This window comes from Lissotriton helveticus, chromosome 2_1, assembly GCF_964261635.1.
Source record: "Lissotriton helveticus chromosome 2_1, aLisHel1.1, whole genome shotgun sequence".
Lineage (NCBI taxonomy): Eukaryota > Metazoa > Chordata > Amphibia > Caudata > Salamandridae > Lissotriton > Lissotriton helveticus.
Genome location: NC_136059.1, coordinates 738,122,846 through 738,148,151, shown reverse-complemented (window position 1 = coordinate 738,148,151; position 25,306 = coordinate 738,122,846). Strand labels below are relative to the sequence as shown.

The 25,306-nt window shown below is 42.6% G+C and overlaps 1 protein-coding gene across 1 annotated transcript in view; it reads left to right on the top strand.

Annotated features, from left to right (window-relative positions):
- The window catches only part of LOC144819485 (uncharacterized), a 646,675-nt gene that overhangs the window by 319,070 nt on the left and 302,299 nt on the right, over nucleotides 1-25,306 (top strand). Inside the window, exon 6 of the mRNA XM_078677349.1 lies at nucleotides 1,134-1,235. Within this exon, the coding sequence (XP_078533475.1) occupies nucleotides 1,134-1,235 (102 nt within the window). The remainder of the gene's footprint in view (nucleotides 1-1,133; nucleotides 1,236-25,306) is intronic.

Below are 25,306 nucleotides of genomic sequence, written 5' to 3'. Positions count from 1 at the left end.
ATAGTGCTATGGGGTCCCAGTCTGCTACAGAAAGCACTGTGAATATGCTATGCTATAAACGTTGCTTTTTAGGCTATTGCACAGATATGAATGATCAGATCTATAAGATCCTCTTCTGAGCAGCTACAGTGCCTGTCTGCCCCCATTACTGAGAACTGCAGTCACGCAGTCTATCTCTGGTTATTGTGCTTCCATTTCTGGTGCTTTGGAGCAGTTTTAAGATCTCCTTAGAGTTTCTTGTTGCTCAAATGGCTGTCATTTCTGATATTTATGTGTTTCCCTCATCTTCATTGCTTGATTTTGCTCGTGAGAAAGTGTCACTCATAGTCATTGAAATGTCACTCATAATTACACTGAAATTATGAAAGTGTCACACATAGCAATCTGAAACCTTGGCAGCTATGCTTGGCCCCACCCCCACCAGCCGGGGACACAAAATAAAACAATAACAATCCACGGTTTATTATTGTTTTAGTTTTCTATTAGTTTTCGATGCTGGAGGCCGCCATAGCAGGGGAGGCGCCACTGAAGCTCTAACTCAGAGAAATATCTATGTAAATGAATTCACTTTAAACTCTGCAGGCGCATCAAACAAGTGCTCTGCGCTGAGCCAGCAAAGCCCATCATGATACAGCTCCTGTTTCTTCAAAAAGGCACCTTTAGCCAAAAAGAAATTCTGTTGCTTGATCACAGTTAAATGTTAAACTTTAAGTGTAAACCTGTAGTTATTGTACCTGTGACTTTGACGTTTCTTCCGGGAGTTGCAATTGAAATCAATTATATGCAAACAGATGTAAACATAATCATTGCTATATCCGATCAGAACGGTTTTCTTATTTACAACATGTTTGGAGTTTGGAGTACTCTATCCTATACATTTCAAAACAGTAAGTTGTAATTGTTACAATGGAGCTGGGAGGCCAACGCACATTGATAAAGCAATTTTAGTCAGTCACTCTGACAAGCTATTCTTCTGACTCTCTATTGCAACATTAGCTGCTCCACCGCTCCTCCTATACCTCCACACAGGCACCCTTGTGCGATTGACAAGATAGCCAGTGGCTGTATTATGTGCTAACTACTAACTTTACGTAGTACAATACTAGTAAATGCTTCCTATCTGTCTTCCGCAGTTCGTGAACGCACAGTACGAATTACTAAAGGAATTGGTGATTATCCATGGGGATTTCGAATTCAGTTTTCGAAACCAATCCTAGTGACCGAAGTGGATACTAGTAAGTGACATGATCTAATGTTTTACAATGATTGGACTGCAATGGAATATTTACAGAACTGGGCATAGTTAACTAAAATATAAAAAAAATTCTTACAAATATGCCTATAAATTATGTCACATTTCTGTGACAACATTTCTTGAAAATGATTATACCTTTGATAAGAAGATCTCAAGCCTTTAAAACAGCCTTAAATATAGATATTATAGGAATGTTTTTATCTTTTCAAGCATACATTTAATTATGTTATTGTAGTGAACATGATATGCAGCATCAAACTAATCACTTCCTAACTTTGAGGTCAGTGCTGATATATGTGTAATGATGATGACTGGAGTCTGGTATCCGGATATCTGAGGATATGGACCTTAAGTGACAAAAAAGGTAATTGATGAACTCATAACTTTGCATTGTCAGGGTGTATGCGTAATGTTAATATGTGTGACCATGCATCCTGCAAACTTACTGAGCCATTAATTGTGCATTGTAGCATACTACATATTCAGACAGAATGAGCAATACACATTGTTTTATAGATTTAGGTTTGCTTAGGGATAACATATGTTGTTATGCATAGCTAAGTGAGTGTAAATAACAAGGACTGATTTTAAGAATACAAGTGGTCAATATGTACAAATTCTGAACACTGTGATGACTAATCACTCAATGTAGAATAAAGAGTATGTCCAGCCAACTCGTGTTTTTTATGACATTAAACCTGATGAATTGTGCACATTCACATACTAAGCCAATGCTCTGTGCGCATTCATGTATTCAGCTTATGCTGTAAAATAGAAAAACAGGTAATTTAGAAGTTATTTATTTGTGTGGGCAATTCTTAATGGGATAATTAGGAAGACTGAAGAAGGCGATAGAATGCCACCTATTTCTTTCAGTGGGACATACCAGATATAGCGCATGGCCATGATTATCAGGTACGGTGGAAGCACAGGCTCCTTTTGTTCTTAAATGGAGAAAAGGTGATTTTAATTAAGGGCTTTTTTATATGCCTTTACCAGGTCAGCGTATGCTGACAGATATTTGTATATTTGTAGTGGTAGGGTATAGGCCTAATAGACATGTTTATGTTGGTGTCTCAGGTAATTTACACGCAAGGAGTTATATCCAAACTTGAACCCCTGTCTCATACAAACAGAAATTCTAGTAATCATTGTAAGATAGCTGGCAAATGCCCTCATTATGAGTCGCCTGGTGTTTCATGTAATATATATCAGACCCACATGAGATAAATAACAATAGTTACTACACGTATTGGAATTATCTGGGCCACTCATCACGAGAGGCATGATAGTCAGACAACAAGGTCGATAGATCTGGCAGAACAGTACATTTTCAACCACCTGATGACATGTCCAAAAGGTCAAAGGATCATGTGAGTTAGAATTATCATCATAATGAACACCTCAGCAATTAAAAATATGATTGATATGAAAGCTAAATACATCTCATACAGTGTTTCTCACACATCTTTAACTCCTTTGTCTTGCACCCTTAATGTATTATACTATATGGTATTCATAATTTTTGCTGAGTCACCAAATTTTTTACTGGAAACAAATACTCTGTTTGTGCACATACAAATGATTGAATCCATACTTAAAATGTTTTATGGTAGCATTACCAGTAAGAAAAGACAAGCCCTACATACCTTTCAGGAGAGATTCAATTTTACTATAAAGCTGGCCGGCAAGGGTGGTGCAGTGTTTGCCATGAAAACTGGCATCTCACTACTGCAAGGCCTACCTCTCCCACAGGATACTACTTGTGTTACCTTATTACATGTAATAAACTCTAATTTCCAAACTGGGACAGGTAACCAGTTCATGTTTAGTGTCTTTGGAATTGTAATAAAAAATCCTAACTTATGGTGAAGTATGATTTTAAATTACAATTTAGCAAATGCGACTTTTAGAAAGTTGGTATTTTCCTGCCTTAGCCATTTAGTGCGTGCAGCCTGTCTCTGGGTCACATGACTGGGTGTAGTTTACAGTAGGGCTTTCTATGTCTCCTAGACAGCCACATACAATAGAGAGCTTAGGTATGGATGGGCCATAACTTGCAGGATGGGAGAGAAGAACTAGGCACAGCCCTTCATACACTAGAATAGGTTGTGTCCTGCCTCCACACAAAGGGCTGCACACCCCCCATAATTAGTCTAGAGTCAGTGCAGGATGGGCAAGTCACCTGTGCACTTCAAAGGGAAGGCCCTGGAAGCTTCTCCCCCACTTTAAATGCAGAACTGGGTATAAATATTGGACCTCAGACACCAACTCTTAGGTACACTTCTAGACCTGTCGATACCCTGCCTGTGTCTTAATGCAACTGGTGCTATGTAAGGGGCTCTGATACCCGATATGTGTCAAGTTCGCCCTATATAAAAATCTGTTAAAAAAAGAAGAAGGACTGTTGTGCTGATGAAAATACTGTCATTCTGCTGGACTACTGCTCTGAAGGACTGCTACACTGCTGTGCTGACCTGCTGCTTGCTTCCCTCTTGCCTGGGTGAGAAGGACTGAACCTGCATCTCTTGAACCCAAAACCCCAGAGGTACTCCAAGGGCTAGTTGCTGGCCTCCTGATCTGAAACCACATGAACAAAACAGGCTTCCAACAACCATGCACCTGCACCCAGACTATGCCATCTGTGAGTCTACCGTGCCAGCTGGTGTCACCACAGACTTGGGCCCTTGGGAGTGATCTTAAGGTGCTCTGCCAGCCTCTGTGGATCCAGTGGAACCAATGCATAGCTGCTGCTGCATGGATTGGAACCATCGTAAAGGCCCGCAACACCTCTGAAGCATCTTCAGAACCGCTGCTGCGCTACGCATCCTAGGTGCAGACCCTGGTATCCCTCATTGACAGCAGCCTTGACTATGGCACTGGACTCCGCATCGCTGGCTCGCAACTCCTCGGAACCGATGCATCACCTCGACTGCAGAAAAAATACTTGGTGCATGACTTTGCATCGTAAGCCTTCTTTGAAGGTTTCCTCGATGACCACGCATGACTTCACATAGCAGCCTCACCGCACCTCAGAACCGACGCATCCCTCCGGCTGCACAACACATCTTCGACATGCATCCTCCCAACATTCCAAAAACAGGATTTCGGGTACTTTGTTCAGCTGGCCTTACTGGGTCCCTGTAGCTAGCACATACTCTATAGCAGTTGGCCTGAACTTGTGAATTTGGCCCAGTATGGCATGACCAGATGTCTACTGTTGGTGCTTTGTGCTTTTTGCCACTATTTTCACCAACATTTTTAAACTTATCTCTGGTTCTATTTCTGGATTCTTGTCATTTTGGTCTGGCTTTGTTCATTAAAAAGTACTCTATTTTCCTAAACCAGGGTGGGATCCTTTTGGGTGACGTGTTATCACTGTGTTACTGTTTGAAGTGTTGCGCAAATAATTTACACATTGCCTTCAAGTTAAGCCTGTCTGCTCTGTGCCAAGCTACCAGGCAGATGAACACAGATTAATTCAGGGTTTGCTTGTGTTTAACCCTGACAATGATTGTGGTTGCTGCTTTTACTAGGATTCACAACCCATTCAACCAACAACTGTATGGGTGAGTGTGTGTATGGCTGTGTCGGTTAGTCAGTGCATGAGACAGTGGTATACGGGTGAGAAACTGGGTATGTAAAAGGCAGTATACGTGAGTGATGGGGTATATGAGGGATTGTATAGGTGAGTGAGTGAATGTGAGACTGACTGTATGGGTAAGTGTCTGCTTGTGTTTGTGACAGCATATGTGAGTGAGTATGTTTTGTATCTGTATGAGTGGTTGAGTGAGTGTGTGTAAACTGTATGGGTGAGTAAATGGATGTGTGATTGACTGTATGGGTGAATGAGTAGGTGTTCAAGTATCTCTATGGGTGACTGACTTAGGGACTGGGTAGCTGTATAGGTGTATTAGTGGATATGCCAGTTGCTATAGTAGTGAGTGGTAGTGAGTGAGTGGGCATATGAGAGGCTTTATGGGTGAGTTATTGAGTGGGTGTGTGCATAGATTGATGAATCAGTGAGTTGGTGTGTAAGTACTGGTATGGATCTGGAATGGGTTTGTGAATGGTCGTGTGGGAATAGGCGTGGGTGAATGAAAGATTTTATGGGGGTGTGAGTGGATGTGTCAGAGATTCTGTGGATGATGTCATCAGTGATGTCATTTGAGATGTCATCAGTAAGGTCACTGACCATTTCAAAGCAATTCTGCTTCGCTTCATGGAAGCGAGAGCATTTTCGATGATCTCACTTCCGTGAAGCGGAGCAGGGTTTGCTATGGCTTGGCGGGAGCAGTGCTTATGCCAAGCCATAGCAAACTGCAATGTTCCAGGAGTGGGCACCCAAGGACATTGCTAGAGCCTGCCCTGGGGGGTGGCGGTTCCCAGGGCCATCTACGGCTCCACGAGGGGCAGCGGAGTAAATCCAGCTGCTGCTTTGGTGGGCCAACAGTCTAACAGACAAACTCTCAATAAGCCGCTGTATGATTTGGGATTATTCGATTTATTTATATATATATATATCATCTCATTTGAATGTTTTATATACATTAGTTTGTGACGTTCCTCATGTGTTTTTTTTGTTGCCCACCTCACTCAAGTTGAGTCTTCTATCCTTGACGCAGATGCAAATTTTTGTTTTTTCTCCTTTGCTGTGATCTGCAATCTGCATCCCTTCCTGCACAATATTGGCCTCACATGACACTGAAGTTGTAGTTGTTGAGTGGGAACAGGTGGATTTGTTGAATGTACAGGTGGTTTATTGGTGGGCATCCTCCTCCCTCTACACACAGAATCTTTGAGATGTTGCTCAATGCTCTCCAAGACATGGGTCTGATTTTCAGTCAACCTTGAGACGTGCTCTTGGTGAGTTTTAATGTTTCACATGGTTTTTCTGATGTGACAAGTATCTCCTGGCACAGAATATTGTTAATAGAAAAACTGATCCTCATAGACAGAAGGACATGCCTATGCCAACATCTCACCCCAGGGTTTGAAATATAGGAGGCTGTGGAGGGGAGATTGTTAAATGAAGAGCAATGCTCCTCACTAGTGGTGTCTTCTCCCTCAGAAGATGAAGAGAAGACCAGACTTACACTTGCATTTGAGGGAGGAGGTGCCTGTAGGTTGAGACGTGGTTTGAGGAGAGGCCTGCATAGCCAGAACAAGCATCTGTGACTTTGTAGCTGTTGTCTGAGGACATGCAATCTGTAGGAGGGAGAGCATTGACTGTCCTTAAGGTCTTTTTTGAGATTTTTTCCTGGGTGGACCCAACTCTCCTTCCGTTAGGCCCTTTGCTTTATTTGTTACAGGTAACTACTGGGTAAAAAGGGGTGTTCCATAGTAACGATATTCTAGACTTTTATGTACTCAGTTTCCTACATTTGTTTTCTCAGAATTTGCACAGCATTTTCAGAAAACTCCAGTTGCTAGATATAAAGTAGGGAAAGGGGAAGTTTTAGGTAAGAGCCTGCACCTCCCAGTATGTTCTATGTATACCCATGTTCACATTAGAAAAATGTGTAATTCACTGTAGGAAAGTGCCTATTTTGACATGGTGGTGGGGCAATGAGGTCCCCTTGTTTCCTGAGGACTTCATGACTAAAGTGGACTTCATCCCCCAAGCAGCAGGAGGCACATTTGCAGAGTTGTGTAAAAAGGGGGCATGGCCTCTGACCACCTCTCAGCTATCCATCTGTGTGGGGCTTACTTGAAGTAACAGGAGGAATAGTTGGCCCCCAGGGACCCTTAAGAGGGCAAGGGGACTTCATCCCTTAACTAAGGGACCGATTAGGATTGCGGTTTTTCCGCATCCTCCGGGCCGGCGGAAGTGTCCGCCGGCCCGGAGGATACAGAAAACCGCTGCGGAGCCTTCAAAGACCCCCCGCCAGATTAGGATGGCTGGGGGGTCAGGAAGACCGTCTGCCGCTTTTCCGCCGCGGTCGCCTTACGACCGCAGCGGAAAAGCTCTATTATGGCTGGCGGTGTCTAACAGACACCGCCAGACATATTAGGATGTGAAAGAAAACATGCCTTTCCGCTGCGGCTTCTCCGCCGTGGAAAGGCATACAGTGTTTTCTTTGGAGGCCCGTTGCAGGCCCCCGGGGGTGAAGGGGGTGGGGGTGCACATGGGGGGTACCTATGGTACCACCTGCATTTGCATGCACGAAGCGGCATGCACCGCACGGTGCCTGCCGCTTTGTGCATGCAAATGCGAAGATTGCATATTTAACCTTGCGGCGGGTGCTGCTTCAAGCAGCACCCGCCGCAATGTTAAATATTGAGGATGTGACCGCCAGGGTGGCAGTCACATCCTAATTGCACTGGAGGGAACGCCGCAGCCCCTGCAGACGTTCCCTCTACCTTGGGGGTCGCGGACGGACGCAGGTCCGTCCGCGATCCTAATCAGCCCCTACGAGTGAAACCAGGAGGCATATTTGAAGAGTGGTGGAGAAAGGAGGCGTGGCCTGTGGCTACCTCCCAGCAATCCCACTGCGTGGAGCTTACTGGAGATAACAGGTAGGCTAGTTGGCCCCTAAGCACGCCCAGCAGTGAAGGAGACTTTGTTTCCCAACCCAGAGCGCGCCAGGAGGCGCGTATGCAGAGTGATGGACAAAGAGGTTGTGGCCTGTTATCAGAACTCAGGAATCCTGCTCTGTGGGACTTACTGGAGGTAATAGGAGGGAGTAATTGACCCCCCGCAAGGACGTCCTTGAGAGCCAAATAACCCTCCTGTTACCTCCAGTAAGTCTCGCTCAGTGGGATTACTAAGAGGGTTTTGGAGGCCACGCCCCCCCTTTCTCCACTACTCTGCAAACGTGATCTCCATCAGTGATGTCATCAGTGATGTCACTGACCATGTCATGAATGATGTAATATGTGACATCATCAGCAGTGGATTGCGGGCGTTATAGATTTATAGTTAGTACAACTAACTATAACGGAGGAATTTCAATGGTTTTGTACGAGTGAAATGTCCAGCTAACTATAACACCCCTAAAACCTGTGGTTTTTTCAGTGAATTTCAAAGGTTTTTTAAATGCTAATTTCTATCTATAACATATCTGAAACCTATGTTGTTTTCAGTGAATTTCAAAGGTTTTGTAAATGAGAATTTTTAAATGTATTAATTGTTATATTTATTTTCTTGATACTGATTTACTACATTTTTTAAAACTATTTATTTTTAGATATATATATTTTTTTAATTACATTATAATTACATTATACATTACATTACAAAATATACTTTCTCAGAATGAATTACTTTAGTTTAAATACTTTGCAAATAGGCAATAGACTTTTAAGAACAGTAGTTACAGGTGTTGCAATGGGCAACTCAATTTCAAACAATGCAACATTGAGCTCAATGTGAATTTCTAGTTAAATGCCATTAGTTACTTTGTGGATTACTTTTCTAACCACAGGACTGGATCCTAGATTCAGTCCTGGGACATCTCCTGTAAAAAGTTGAGTAAAAGCGTTTTGGTTACAGTAGTGATTTTAAATGAATAGTATTGTATTTTAAAAGTTCACATGGGAGGAAATTCACTTAGCAGGTAAGTAGTGTTATTGTTACTTTTTCTTACTCATTGGTGGATCCTGGATCCAGCACTGGTGCATCATCTGTAAACAGTTGAAAGAATGCGTTTAAGTCATACAGGCGATTTTTAAGGAATATTTTTCGTTTGTGAAAATAGACACTTAGAAACTTTTCTGGTGAAAACCAGACAATGGATTCCTATGGAAGGAAATACAAGTTACTGGTAAGTACCGTTAGAATTACTTTTCAGGGTAAGTGCTGTGCTAAAAGATGCAGCACTGGCTTCTCTCCTGATAACAGGTGAGTAAATTGGAATTTGTTGTTCGGATGATTTTAGGTGAATATTTAAAAGTTCCAAAACTCCAGACTTAGAAGAAATTCCAAGTGAAACCAGTCAATGTTAGCCTATGGAAGGAAATTCAAGTTACTGGTAATTAAGGTTAGAATTACTTTTCCGGATCAGTACTGGGCTCAAAGATTAAGCACTGAGGTCTCTCCTGATAACAGGTGAGTAAATCGGAGTTCGTAGTAAATCCAGTAAGCGCCACAGAGCTGCATAGCAGAGAGATGTAAAAAGGGGCACAGCCTGCACCACCTCTCTGCAACGCAGCGCAGTGGCGTTTCCTGGAAGCAACTGGTTGGCTACTTGGCCCCCATGGTCCCTTATGTTTGAAGTGGATTTTTTTCCCCAACTTATAACACGCCACAGGGCGTGTTTGCACACATCACGTCCAGCCCGTCCCCTCCCTTCACCACTGTGTAAACGCGCCCTGTCACCGTTCTAAGTTGAAAGATTAAATCCCCTTAAATCCTAAGGGTCCCTAGGGTCAAACTAGCCCACTAGGTACCTCCAGTAAGCGCCATGGAGCTGCGATGAAGAGAGGTGTAAAAAGGGGCATAGCCTCTGAACAACTTTCTGCAACCCAGCCCCCTCCCTTCACCACTGTGCAAACGCACCCCGTGGCGTGTTTTAAGTTGGGGGATTAACTTCCCTTGAATACTGAGGGTCCCTGGGGTGCAACTAGCCCACCAGCTACCTCCAGTAAGTGCCACAGAGCTGCGTTGCATAGAGGTGTAAAAGGGGGTGTGGCCTCAGAACACCTCTCTGCAACGGAGCCCCCTGGCACATACTAGAGGTACTTGGTGGGCTAGTTGGCCCCCAGGGACCCTCAGTATTCAAGGGGAATTTGTTTCCCCTCTGCAAACGCGCCAAAGGGAATTTGTTTCCCCTCTGCAAACGCGCCAGGGGGCGCGTTTGCAGAGTGGTGCAATGAGGGGGTGTGGCCTCCGGCCGCGATCCCGTTAAAAAAAAATAATAATAATTTAAGACCCCACAACCCACACCTTAAAAGAAATCAAACAATTACCATAATTAATTATCAATTAATTAGTTAATATAAATGAACAACTAATTATTAATTAATTAAACATAAATTACGTCCCACCCTTTTCCCCTAAACACCCCACAACCTGCACCTAAATTTAATAACACAATTTCCATAATTAATTTTCAATCAGTGAATTAATATAAATTAACAAGTAATTATTATTTAATCACAAATAAATTACTTCCCACCCTTTACCCTTATAAACCCCACAACCCTGACCTATAGAAAATTACACAATTACCATAATTAATTATCCATTAATTAATTATTATTAATTAACAACCAATTAATAATCAATTACAAATCAATTACTTCCCACAATTAACACCATAAAATCAAAATTAAATGAATTAAAAATAATCATTAATTTATTTTGATTAAACAACTTTCCACCATATTCCCCTAGAAGCCCACAACCCGCTACAAACAAAAAAATGCAAAATGTAATTAAAATAAAATTCATAACTACTAAAAATTTAACACGTATATTAAAAAACATTGACAATACTTATACAAAAAATATACATCACATACATTTAAAATATAAACTAAAATACATAATTCTAATAAAAAATCGATATTTTAAACATCTATATTTTTGCAAACAATATTAATGACTTCTATATTTTTAAACAATATTTCTTACCTTAAATTCGATATTCTTGCCCATGATATTTTTGCTGTCGATATTTCTGAATCACGATATTTGCAACTCGATATCTGTGTAAGTCGACATTTCCAACTCAATATTCTGTCTCAGCACCACTTATAAATGCCTGTGAAAGTTTTAGAAATCCTTGTTGGTCCACACAAAATGTAGTACTACAGAGGTATAATTTTTTCGCAGCTCTACAAGGAAAGAATGAACATGTGGCCAATGATGTGGTGAGAATATGAAACATGGCCACTACATGAAAGCTCGAACATTCTGTGACAAATTGCTGTGTTAACAGGAAAAACTACATCTGACGTATTCAAGTTTGAATGATTGTATTATTATCGTGGAAGCAATTAAAAATAATGTGTGTGAGTAGAAAATGAGATGGTCTGGAAATGTGAATTAAGTAAGTGAAGTGTGTGGTGGAAGTGATGAGGAAAGTAGGATATCGAAAGGACGCTGGACAGAAAAATGTGGGGAAGTCAAACCTTGATGCCAAATTCAGGTGCTTCAAATGCAGGAAATTGCAATCCCCCACCCCCAAACAGTATGGTGTAATTTGTAAGAAATTCTACTTTTCATAATTGTGGGCGGAAAAATATTACCTAAGGATGCATAAATTGGTGAAAGGTTGACCGATTCAGCAGACTGAAGAGCTCGATGAAAGGATAGACAACTGTATTATAAGAAAAGATTGAGTACAGAGAATGCCTAAGTGGAAAGTGACATGAAACAAAAAAGAGAATTGGGTATTTGTTATATTCTGAATCCCTATATATGCCTTCTACATTAACAGGAGCTAAAGAATTTGAAGAGGTGTTTTGGGAGTAGATAGAATGACTTGTAGAAACAGATATTAATCAAGGTGCATAAGGTAAAAAAGAATGACCTTCTTTGCATGGTTCACATGAACATTAATGGGCATATTATGAAGGACCGGTGTTAAAATTATCGCCGTATTATCGGCAGGAAACTGCCTATAAAACGGCGCTAAGGGGTTTGACAATACGCCCTTGTTAATTCCCATAGAAGCCCATGTTAACAGCAGAACACGGGCTTCTATGGGAATTAACAGGGGCGTATTATCAAGCCAATTATTGACGTTTTATTGGCAGTTTCCTGCCGATAAAATGGCGGTAATTTTAATAACGGTCCTTGATAATATGCCCCCCATGTTTTAAAGTAAGGAGGAGAGAAGGAAAGGTCTAAAAAACAGAGAGATTATATAATCTCCTAGATTTTACATCACCTCTCTCTCTCTGCCTCACCATTTGGGCTACTGCAACCCTCTTACCTATTTCTCTGCCTCTCTTTCTCTACGTAGGTCTTCCTCTTTCTACCACTCTTGGGCCAGATGTAGGTAATTTTAATTTACCACCTCTTAAATACCGATTCATACCGAATCGGTATTTAAGAGGTGGTAAAATAGAGGGGGGGAGATGTAGGTATTTCAGGTTCGGTAAATACCGAATCGTTAAGATTCGGTATTTACCGATTCTGTAAATACCGATTCAGTATTGCCCATTGATTCCTATGGGCCTTGCAGCCCATAGGAATCAATGGGCAATACCGATTCTGTAATTACAGAATCGGTAAATACCGATTTTAGCAAGGGTGCAGGGGGTGTCACTTTGACACAATCTGGCACCCCAAAAATAGGCATGTGCGCCATGTGGCACACAGACATGCCCTAAGGGCATGTCTGTGTGTCACATGGCACAGGTGTGCATGCACACATGTGCATGCACACCTGGATTCGGTATTTTACCACCCAATTGGATTGGGTGGTAAAATACCGATTCTTAAAGCCCTGTGGCACTCTGACATGTGCCAGCTACATCTGCATTTACAGAATCGGTATTTTACCGAGTCTGTATTTACCTATTCGGTAATTTTACCGAATCGGTAAATACAGAATCGCTAAAATACCGATTCTGTAAATGCATGCCCTACATCTCAAAATCCAATTACCGGTCGGTAACGGCCGAATTCGGCCGTTACCGACCGGTAATTGGCCACCTACATCTGGCCCTAAATCATTACTTCTAGCTACCTCACCTTTTCTTACTTACTTTACTTGTCTACCTACTTCATATATTTTTCTACATCATCTCTAGCTCTATCTCCCTTCTTCCCTTATTTCACTTCTCTTGCAATATTGTTCTCTTTAGGTCCCTGTATCTTTTGTATCTTGCTCCCTTCCATTTGTATTACTCGGGAGGGTCACATGTAACTGCCTAGTGAGAGAAGTGCACACATTAACAGAGAAGAGGGACATGGCAGGGGAAGAAACATTAAGAGAAATTTATTACATTTTTACAGATGGAATGCTGAAAATTCTCAGAGTGGAGCTTGATTTTAACTATTGAAGTGATAGAGTGCGCAGGTCACCCCACTATAAATTTACCAATTACTCACCTAGGCCCATATTCAAATTAACCACAATTTCTTAGATCATTAACCTGGGCACTGACTATCAGATACTTGTACTTCCTAGGTCCTATACCCTTGACTTACTCTCCTGGTCAACGGTATCTGTGAACCTATGGGATCAGGGAGTCTAGCATAATAAGTATGGTAGTAGGACAACAATATGCACTCATATAATAACCACAGACTCGAGAAGTTTTGAAAACCTTTATCTAATCTTCATCAAAAGTCATGAGCCAAAGATTAACAGCAAGCAAGCTATCGACAATCAGAAGCACAAAGAGCGTATAACTATGCAAAAGATATAATATGCCAAACATTTTAGAATCCTACAGGGAAGGTAAGAACAAGGATCATACTGAAATAAACTTATAAAAATCAGACTTGGAATGACATTTTCTAGAGGGCAGGAAAAATAAGGGACACCCACGGGTAGTTGTGCGCTCAATAAATCTCCTAAATAAATAAATCACAGTTGAATCGTTTTCAAGAGGGTGGGTAAAAGAGGGAACACAAATTGTAATGACGAAACTGAATTGCCAATGTACCTATAGGGAAGGTTAGAAAATGGAGCACGCTAATAGTTCAGAGTAACCACTTCAGCTTTCCTTAAAGGGAGGGTAAAGAAAAGGATCATCTATTTATTCATGGACAGTACTTAACATCCAACTCTAAGTAGGGGAAAAAATGGAGCATGCTAATAACGGCAAGATGTACGATTTTATTAATTGTTACAAGGGAAGGGTAAGAAATAGGAACATGTGCAAATAAGACTTTTAGCAAAATTCAGGAAGGGTAAGAAAAGGACGCAAATGATACTATTTGTTACCCACACAGATGTATATTTACCTAAAACGGAGTGAAGACCAACCCTGGCCACGGGTCAGTTAAGGACAGAAACCCTGAAAGTTGCAAACGCCAGTAGGCCAGCAAGTGCAGGTCATTAACAGGACAGGAAAGTCACATTTGGATCAGAACCGGACCACAGAAAGTTGAGACCAGCACCCACAGTTCAGTTGCAACGCCTGCTCCCTCTCTGCAGCTATCAGTCAAAACCCCGATTGGGTTATCGAATTCCCCAGCAAAGTGCTTCGCCAGCACTTCAGGTCCCAGAACCCCGATTGGGTCAGCGAGTCTTCTGACAGAGTGATTCGCAGCACCTCTGTTCTCGATCAGCTATTGAGTGCGTTGGGTCAGTGACAGGTCAGCTATTCGGACAAGTCGGACAAATTGTCAAGCTAAACTTACGCTAGTTATACTGTTTTCCAGGTCAGTGTGCCACCCCCCAATGTTGCAAGTGTAAGGATCCCCAATTTCGAATTCAAAGGTCACTGCTCTGGAGACTCGCGGATCTCGCACAGAAGCAGTTTCAATCAAGGTGGAGTACAGCATATTACAACAGGCCAAGTTTCGAAGTGCAAAATGAAATGGAAAAGAAACAGGTTTAGAACACAGAATAAATGAATACACTGTATACCATGAATCTCTACACTATACTCATTACTTTATAATAAACTATAGCATTACAATTAAGCAAAACGAACAGCTTAGCAAAAGCAGCAGTGCAAGCTTCTCGCATGTGAGAACACAAAGCAGCCATATTAGCTCTAGTGCGCAGAAGCAACAGATTCCCTCCAAAGCAGCGAGTACGTCATGTCACGTGGGTATGACAGACGCATGCGCAGTAGAAATTCCCGCGTAGCAGCGGCCATTTTAGATGCAAGCGAATTAGTGTTATTAGACACATAAGCAAGCTTCTCTCGGACACCCACTATATACGGGAAAATGTCAAATTAGTAGGACAAACATGTTGGTTACTTATTAATACTGTTATTCGAGGTTCTTGAATACAAGCAAGTCGCATTTTGTGCGAATCCTTGCTCCATCAATCCCCTCTTTGATGATATTTTATATCATCACAATTAATGCAACCAGATGCCAACTTCTCACATTTCACCCATTTCAATCTCTTCAAACTTTCTATTCTGCTTTCTCTCAGCAGTATTATGAGAATTTTTCATTTTCTTATAAATTTGGCTATTCAGCTCTTCCAATTTGAGCTCTTCAATATTCCTTTTCACGCCTCGCCTATTTGTAGAATACTTCTCTTTGTGTTTTCGACATTTGCAGCAAATTATTATTCTGAATATTAATAATCCTATTCCCGCTATTGACATCAGTATTTTGCTCACAAGACTTTTACCTAAATTAGAAAACCAACTACCTACGGCGGAGAGACCATCAGTAAACCTCTTCCACGCACTGTCAACCTCCAGTGGTTTAAGCTCTTTTTCCAGATTAGTAGTATTTCTCACATACCTTTTAATTTCAACACTTTTGTCTGGTATGTAAGTGCAACAATGTTGCGCTTTCAACATTCTGCAGCCAATAACGTGTCAAGAGCCAGTCGATTTTGTAAAACCATTGATCTGATCGCAACCAATTCGGTATTGACCATCAGGAAACCTCCAGCAGTGTCAGTTGATAACCGATCCACTACTGTTGACAATTTGCAGATTCTGTGTGTATTCAGAGCCACTCCCACTGTAGGTATCAATGCACTAAAAATATCACCTACTATTTCACCAACACTTTCTCTTTTACTACATACTAATTCATTAGTTCTTTCATTGCTTCCAGTGATTTTACCCACATGGTATATCTTTGGGAAGACAATACCAAAATAACAGCTCCCATACCAATGGTCGGGCAATTTGAAATAAGTCTTGTTCCCACATATATAATAAATTCCAGGAAACACAGGTTCTGACCCATCTTTAAAACCCCAACCCCCAATTATCTTGTAATTGTGTTCGCATTCACTGGAACCAATGAATGTATTGTTATAGTAACTGGTGCTTTCTCTGTGAAGACAAAGTTTCCCCTTCTTTTCGAAATCCAGCAACATAGCTGCATTAGCGCCAAAATTTGAGGTACTCCCTATGCTTTCAGCCCATTTAGGAATTTTCTGACTCTTGTCATTCGCTTTTTTTGGGAAACTCTCTCTTCTTTTCTCTACCATATTCAAAAATATTTTTTCTTTTTTTGTAATAAACATGTCAAATTATTCTTGTGTGCGTCATCTATATTTATTTTACCTACAGTTAGAAAATATTCACTCATGTAACGTGCCACGTCTCTAGTGGTATGTACAGGGTTTAGGTTTCTTCGTACAGGAAGTTCAGAAAATATCACATCTAAGTTAGAATAATAATATTGTAATGGTCCTCTTTTGGACTAGCTAAAACACTACATGAAATTCCATAGGTTAGTGGCAAATGGTGGTATGTCACACCCTCAGCTACCGAGGTAGACAGCTTCATACAGACATAGCAGTCTTCTATTTCCATTGCTTCTACATAATGTACAGGTTTGCATATACATTTAAATGAGTTATGTTTTTAATTGTATTATAATGTAGTCCTTCCTCATCTGGTGCTTCTAAATCTACCTTTGTTTGTCTAAGGGTAAGTGCTCTCTCTGGTGTATCTATTCTTTGTGGTGTATCTCTAGTTTGTAGCTCTTCAGTGTCTTTTGGCAATTGACTAGTAGGGTACAGGTTTGTGTCTTTACTCATCATGTAAGGAATAGCTATTGTTAGTCCTATCCAAAGTATAAGTACTTTTGCTACACTACACAAACATATTCTACAACATGTCTTTAAACAAATTCGTTTCGGTCTTCCATTAACAGAAGGATCAGCCATTTTGACTTAATGGAGATTCAACCCCTCTTTGTAACTTTACACAGCCTTTTTTTCCCTGTGTGGATTTCCGGTCGGTCTCACTTCTTCGTCAGTCTGGTCAGTAATCCATTCTTCATCACTTTCGTCACTTATTTCCAGGTTTTCAAAGTCTTCCGATACAAGATAAGTCCATTCAGGGCTTCGATATTTATTATTCAGTCTTTTTTATTCGGGGACTCCTTCTCCTGGTTTGTATCACAGACGGGTCGGCTTGACTTGAGACTTCATTCACCTGCTCAGGTTCCTCGTTAATTGTCTTTAGTTGCAGTCTCAGTCTCAGTCTTTTGACAAATCTAGGCAACTTGTCTCCTTTTCTGAGTCTTTTAACTGGCACTGTGACTTGGCCTTCTTCGAATGCTCTTTTAATTTCATTCCTGTTGCGGCACATTTGTTTCAAGATCGTATTCTGTTTTTCTCCCTAACTGACTAGGTCCAGGTCTTATTTCAGCTTCTTCTGCCTGGTCTCTAAACTGGCCTTGTTCAGATATATGCTGAATTTGGCTTTGGTTTCTTTCGTCTTCTTCTTCCTGAACACAATTGTCTATTCCTATCTGGTCCTGTTCAAGCTCTTCGAACTTTTGATTTTCTTCCGCTTGAACCTCTGCCCTAATTTCTATCTGTCCCTCTTCTGGCTCAGGAGTTCTCGGAGGAGTGTTGATTGCCTGCTCTTTCCCTATCTGGTCCTCCTCAGTATCAGTTTTGATTTGGATTTCGATGATCTGAGTATCTCCCTTTACACCTGTCTCATCCTCACTTTCCCACTGTCTATCTAAATAGGTTTGTCTTCTTGTTCTCACAGGGTCTACAGTCAGGTCAATTACTGGGACCCAATCATCTTGACTGGAGCTTGGTTGTTCCTCTTCAGCTACTTCTGGATCAAGTTCTCGAGACCCTTCAGCTGCACAACCTTCAGCCTCAGTTTCCTCAGGTTCAGTCACTTTCTTCGTGTGACTGGCGTGGATCCAGTGTGGCACTCCTGCACATTTCGCAGCTGTGGTGGTAACCAGGATTACTTGTCGTAGTTTACCCCACCTTGGTGCAAGGCAAGTTTTTTGAGTATGTTTCTTTATCACTTCCCAATCACCCGTGCTGGAGTTGCTGGTCAGGAGTCAGCGTCTTCCCCAACCTGGTGAGAGATAGAACACACTTGGTCATCAGATATGCTTATCAGGTGGTATCCTGGCACCCATGCTTGCCGCATTGCTCTTCCCATCAGTATCTCATGGGGACTCAAGTCTGTGTTCCGTTCTGGAATACTTGTAAGTCCCATCAAAACAAGGGGCAAAGCATCCGGCCATTCCATTTGAGTTGACTCACACATTTTTCCCAATCTTGATTTGATAGTGCCATTCAATTGTTCCACCACTCCAGAAACCTCGGGCGATACGCACAGTGCAGTTTTTGCGTAATTTTGAATGCTTCACAAATTTGATTTATTAATTCACTATGGAAATGTTTTCCTCTGTCTGATTCAATTGTAACTGTAAAACCGTAACGAGGTATAAGTTCTCTAAGTAACAGTTTAGCTACTGTGATGCAATCATTCCTGCGTCTGGGGTAGGCTTCCACCCATTTTGAAAACAGGCAGACAATGACAAGTATGTACTTCATTCCTCAACAAGGGGGTAACTGAATGAAATCAAGTTGTAATCGTATAAAAGGGCCCTCTGCCTTTCCAATTTTCCCTGGCAACACTACTGTTTTCTTTCCCGGGTTAAATTGTTGACAAACCAGACACCTCAGGCAGAGTGCCTCTGCTATGTTTCTGAATTTCGAGTTAAACCATGCCTGTCTAAATATGCGTATCATAGCATCTCTTACCAAATGTGTGTCTCCATGTATCAACCTAGCCATAGGAGCAAGCAAACAGTCTGGTAACACAGGCATACCATCAAGGTAAACAACGACACCATCTTCAACCCTTCTCTGACAACCAAATTTCCTCCAATTTTCCTTCTCTTTTGGCTCTGCTGTGTCCTGTATGTCTCTCACTTCTTTCCATGTGTTTATTCCTTCTAGCATCATAAGTTGGCAGCTGTTTCCGTTCACCTCAACCTTTTTATTTACAGCCATTTTGTACCTTGCACAATGTTGGGCTAACTGGTCAGCATATCGATTATCTGCTGTCACTTTGTCATGGCCAGATTTGTGAGCAGTGCACTTGACCACAGCCAATTCTTTTGGTAACTGGATTGCTTCCAGTAAATCTTGTACATATTTTCCATTTCTGATAGGAGTACCCCAAGACGTCAGAAACTCCCTTTGCATCCACAATTGGCCAAAGTCATGCACAACCCCATAACCATACTGGCTGTCAGTATATATGGTTACTTTCCAGTACTTTCCAAATTTACAGGCTCTTGCCAGTGCAACCAATTCAGCTACCTGTGCAGACTTGACTCCAGGTAAATAGGATGCTTCGACTGGACCTCCCAAAGTACACACCGAGTAAGCAGCGCTTAGGCCACCTTCTTCATGTCTCGTACAAGAGCCATCTACAAACAGCTCATATTCTGCATTATTTAAGGGCTCTTCTTTTATGTCTGGTCGTGGTTTTGTACCATATTTGGTCAGATCAATGCAATCATGCTCAACTTCTCCCCTTACTTCTGCTTAGAGTGACTTTGGTAATAGTGTAGCTGGATTCAAGATATTACATCAGGCAATGGTTACGTTTCCTGCACCTACAAGGATTCTCTCGTACTTAGTCAGCCGACTAGGTGTGAGATACTGAGTTTTTGTTCTTGTCAGCAAAATTGCAACTGCATGTGGAACATAGACAGTTACAGGATGTCCCATAATAATGGATTCACTCTGTTCAAGACTCATGCATGTTGCAGCTACTGCTTTCAGGCATTCAGGTAATGCAGCTTCCACTGGGTCCAATGTGGAAGAAAAATATGCCACCGGACGTCTCGTTAAGCCATGAATTTGGGTCAGGACTGAGAGTGCACAATTGTCCCGTGTGTCACAAAACAGTGCAAACTCCTTTGAATAGTCAGGCATTCCTAATGCAGGAGCTGAACACAGACATTCTTGTAATTTTACAAAGGCAATCATGCTTTCGTCATCCCACTCCACTGGGTCCTTAGCTCCTTTCTTTGTCATCTTTATCAATGGTGTTGCCAGGACTGCAAATCCCACCTTCAGTATCCTACAAATCCACGAAACATTCTGATTTCTTTCTGGGTGTTGGGCAGCTCCATGTTTCAAATTATTCTAATTCTCTCTGTGCTAACTTTCCTGACGCCCCTTTCTATCTGGTGCCCCAGATATTTTACTGATGAAGTTATTATTATTATTATTAAACGGTTTTGTACAGCGCGTGGTTACCCAGGAGCATCCAAGCGCTTCGCCAAACAGAGTAACAATACAGACAGGAACAGAGGCAGGAAAGTTTAGCAGAAGAGGAAGGTTTTCAAATGTTTTCGAAAGCGTAGGAGACAAGGCTCCGAGTGTAGAGCAAGGGGAAGTGAGTTCCAAAGGGTTGCGACATTAACGGAGAATCTCCTTCCTCCTGATCGGGCCTTTTTGACCCTGGGGACAACGATAAGATGTTGTTGGTCCGAGCGTAAAGTTCTACTGGCTTTGTACGGGATCACCATCTTTTGAAGGGCGGGAGGGCCTTTGCCTTGCAAGATTTTGTGAGCATGGCAGAGGGATTTGAATTTCACCCTCTCTCATACTGGCAGCCAGTGTAGCGCCTTCAATGCTGGTTTAGCCGATCGTGACATGGGGATGTTATGAAGCATTCGGGCTGCCGCATTCTGAACTTGCTGAAGTTTGTTCAGAGTAATCTCAGGGGCACCTAGGTAGATCGCATTGCTGAAATCTAACCTGGACATGATCAGACCCTGGATTAATAACTTTGAGATAGAAAAGGAATCAGAGGCAGCACTTTGCGTACCGATCGGAGAAGGCCGAAGCAGACACCAGCTAGTTTGGAGGCCTGGGTCCTAAAGGAGAGGTCTTGCTCCAACCAAATACCCAGGCTCTTGATCTCAGCCTTGGGTTTGGGAGAGGATCCCAGGCAGCTGGGCCAGGCTGAATAGGGGAGAGAGGGATTTTTCGGTCCCATCAACATTATCTCCGTTTTTGAACCATTCAGCTTTAATGCTGAGTCCCCCATCCAAGAGTGGACTTTGGACAGGCAAGAGTGTAACACCTGGGAATTGTCCGTAGATTGGGAGAGGGCGAACACCAGCTGGGTGTCGTCGGCGTAGCTCACGATCTTAATGTTGGAAGGAGCCACCACATCCTCCAGAGGGGCCATGTACACATTAAATAATGTGGGACTCAGGGAGGAGCCCTGAGGCACACCACAGTGGAGGTGGGTGGATGCCGATCGTGCGCCCCCTTCCCAGACCTGGAAGGATATTTCGCTGAGAAATGACCTAAGCCATTTCAGCACTGTCCCCCTCACACCGGCATCTGACAGTCGCTGGAGTAACACTCGATGGTTAACGGTGTCAAACGCTGCACTAAGGTCCAGGAGGATCACTGCCACTGATCCTCCTGAGTCCAAAATGCAGCGTACCTCCTCCGTGACTGCCAACAAGGCGGTGTCAGTGCCTTGACCCAGGCGAAAGCCTGTTTGGGAGCTTCTCAGCGCACCGTTGGACTCAAGGAATTTGGACAGCTGAAAGTTAACCAATTTTTCCGTGAATTTACTGAGTCCCGGAAGTAGCGAGATGGGCCTATAGTTAGTCATGTCTAGGGGGTCTAGGCTCGTTTTTTTTAGGATGGCTTTTACTATAGCACCTTTCCAGTTAGGTGGGACTACACCCGTGCCTAGTGAGGCATTAATAACCTCGGTGATAGGCTCCACAATGGAAGAGGCAACCAGTTTAAGGATCCTCATAGGGACAACATCCCGGGGAGAGCCACTCTTAATGGACAATAAGACTTTAAAGGCTTCATCCTCAGTCACTGGTCTGAAGGAGTCCAGGGTCCTCTGAAGTAAACCCTCGTCCTCCAGGGGCTCAGCTCCTATCTTAGGTGGGGGCAAGGTGGTCAGAATTTTTTCAATTTTTGTATGAAAGTACTCTGCAAGGTTATTGCATTTGTTTTCCAGATTATCCGTGAGGGCAGGAGGTGTGGGGTCCCTCAGGAGTTCTTTAACCACCAGAAAAGTTTCTCTAGAGGAGTTGGAGGCAAGGAGTTGGAGGCAAGTACAGAACTGTAATTTCTCTGGTGACACTGTATGTCCTCCTTCACCTAAATGGTTCAGTAACGCAATGGTGTCAACAACACAGTCACCCAACGGTTCAGACAACTGTTGTAGATTAGCCACCCAATAAAATAACTGAATATCAGGAACCGACCATCCCCCCGGTCCTTGGCTAAAGTCATATACTTCAAAGCCCTCCGTGGATGCTTCCCTGCCCATAAGAACTTGGAGATAGCTTGATTAAAAGCAGAGAGACACTTTTTATTTACTTCCAACGGGATTGATCTGAAGAAGTATAAGATTCTCGGTAAAAAGATCATTTTGATGACGTTGCACTTTCCTAATAATGTCAAGTGAAGGTTATTCCTTCTATTGAAATCTGCTATGGTTTTAGCTAGTAAAGGCGCCAGGTTGCATTGTACTACCTCATCCACTTTTGCTGTAATTTCCACCCCTAAGTATCTAGACTTCTCTGTGACCCTGCTATCGGTCAAGTTTGCCATTGAGTTTTTAATGATCATGGTTTTTGCCCTATTTAGGTAGTACCCTGAAACTTCCCCAAATTTTTCACCCTCTATTTCTACCACCCTGACTGCATTCGCTGGGTTAGATGTTGTTATGGCGAGATCATCTGCATAAGCTAGGATCTTTACTTCTCCTACCATGGTTTGAGCTGCACAGATGTCGTTGCTCTCCACTATTGTCCTAATAAAGGGGTCTATGTAAAGGGCGAATAATAGTGGAGAGCAAGGGCATCCTTGACGAGATTCGCGGGTGATTTTAATTGGGTCTGATGCAGTTCCCATCATATTCATCTTTGCCTCGGGGCTTTGATACATACATTTTATTGCATTAATGTAGCTTCTGCCCACACCCTGCCATTCCATAGTTGCCCACAAGAAGGGTCAGGAGACCCTGTCGAAGGCCTTTTCGGCGTCTAAGAGTATAGCCACGACAGGGTCTCCTGACACTCCTGCAAGATCAAAAAGCGTGATCAGTCTCCTTACATGGTCTGTAGTCCCTCTTCCAGGTACAAATCCGTGCTGAAATGGGGATACTAATTTACCTACAACCGCTGATAATCTATTTGCTAAAATTTTTGAATAAATCTTTACATCAGTGTTCAACAAGGTTATTGGCCTGTAAGAACCTAATTCCTCAAGTGGTTTACCTTTTTGGGGGAAAACTATGATAGATGCCCCTTTCCACAAATCTGGTGTAATCTGATCCCGGTATGCCCTTTGGAAGACTTCTAGCATCAGTCCCATAATGAGTGTTTTAAATCTTTTATAAAATTCCCCAGGGATAAAGTCAGGTCCAGTAGCTTTGCCCGTTGGGGTCTGGTCTATCGCTGTTGACAGTTCTCCCCAGGTGATAGGGCTCTCTAGTTGGTTTGCCTCTACTGCAGACAATTGGCCCAAAGCCACCCCCGTTAAGTAATCCTGAATTTTCTGACTCCCACCCCTGGTGTCTTCGGTGTACAGTTTCCGATAGAATTTCTGAAATGCCATGACGATGGCTTTTGTCTCAGTCACCAGCCCCAAATCCGGGTCCCTGATTTCTCTTATCCTGGTGTGCACTGCCCTTTCCCTGGTGCGTGTAGCCAAGAGGTGGCCTATTTTTTCGCTACTCTCATACACCCGGGATTTCCAAGCCACATATTTACCAGCTGCCTTCTTGATTGAGATCTGAGTGATAGCAGATTTGGCAACAGTATCTTTTATCTGTGCCGCCACTTAGTCCATTCCAGCAGAGAGCACTTCTATCAAGTGAGCCTCAGCTGCGCTTAGTTCTTGATATAATACCTGTAGCAGGTTTTTCTCCTCCCTCTGAGATTCCCACCCATATCTGTTTATTTCACCCCTTAGCCCAGCTTTCAACGTGTCCCACACAGTACTTAAGTTAGCACTACCGTAGTTTTCTTCTATAAATCTGGGAATCCATTCACCAACCTGTCGGTTAAATTCTGCCTCGCTTAAGTAGGCTCTTTGAAAGACCACTGTGACTGCCTGATAGGTATCTCAATAACTAACGCGATCACTAAGGGGTTGTGGTCAGACATAACCTTTGGAAATAACTCAATCGTGCTTCTGGAGACTAATTCTTGAGAGACTAGGAAGTAATCTAACCTGGCAAAAACCTTATGAGGTGCCGAGAAATACGTAAATCCTGGATCACCCCCTCTTTTTAGAGCCCACAGGTCGACCAGCCCATGCAGTGCTTGCAGCTGAGATAAAGAATTAAACACCTTGGGTTTTCCACCTTGATAAGGAGTCTTCCTTAAGGCAGCATTACAGTTTAGATTAATATTTAGATCTCCACAGAGAATCAGCGGTAGGGTCCAACCTACAAGTTTCGTCTTAAGCCAATCCAGCATGGCTGGGTCGTCCAATACTGACCCGTATACAGAACACAGAGTAAGCATTTTATTTTCAATGCACCCTTGAACAAGCACCCATCTGCCCAAACTATCGACCTGGCACCGTGGGACACTAAGGAAGCCCCTTGTCCCACTCTTTGCTAAGACAGCCACCCCCTTTGTACGGAATTCTTGTGACGTATTTGCAACAATATAGTACCCAGACAATTCCAGCAGTCTTTTCCTGCTGCCCTCTATATGCGTTTCTTGGAGGCATAGGATATCGGCTTTAAGCACTTGCACTTCAATGCTGACCTGCCTCCTTTTCTGGGAATCGTTTAAGCCGCAAATATTTACTGAAGCAATTTTAATTTTCCTCCCCATTTCTGGTATATAAAGATAACAGATAAATACAGTCAGGCACCTGGAAATAGAAAAAAACACGATATTTTATACACACCCGGTTCCCGTGACATATTACTGCTTCACTCGTAGCCCCGGCCCCCCCTCCTCCCAGCCCCTCCCTCCCCCTCCCTTCAAAATGGCAAAAAAGGTCCTTAGACTCTTGTGATGCCTCCTGCATGTGTTGCGCCCCCAGCTGCTCCCGACCCTGCCCCCACACCCAAACTAATTAAGTGAGGCTGCCTATTTAGCCAAAAAAGTACAGAAAAGAGTTTTGCTCTCAATTTCTATTTCCCCTGTCCTTAAGCTCATTCAAATACTCCTGCGCTTGAATCTCAGAAGTAAACACTCTAGTT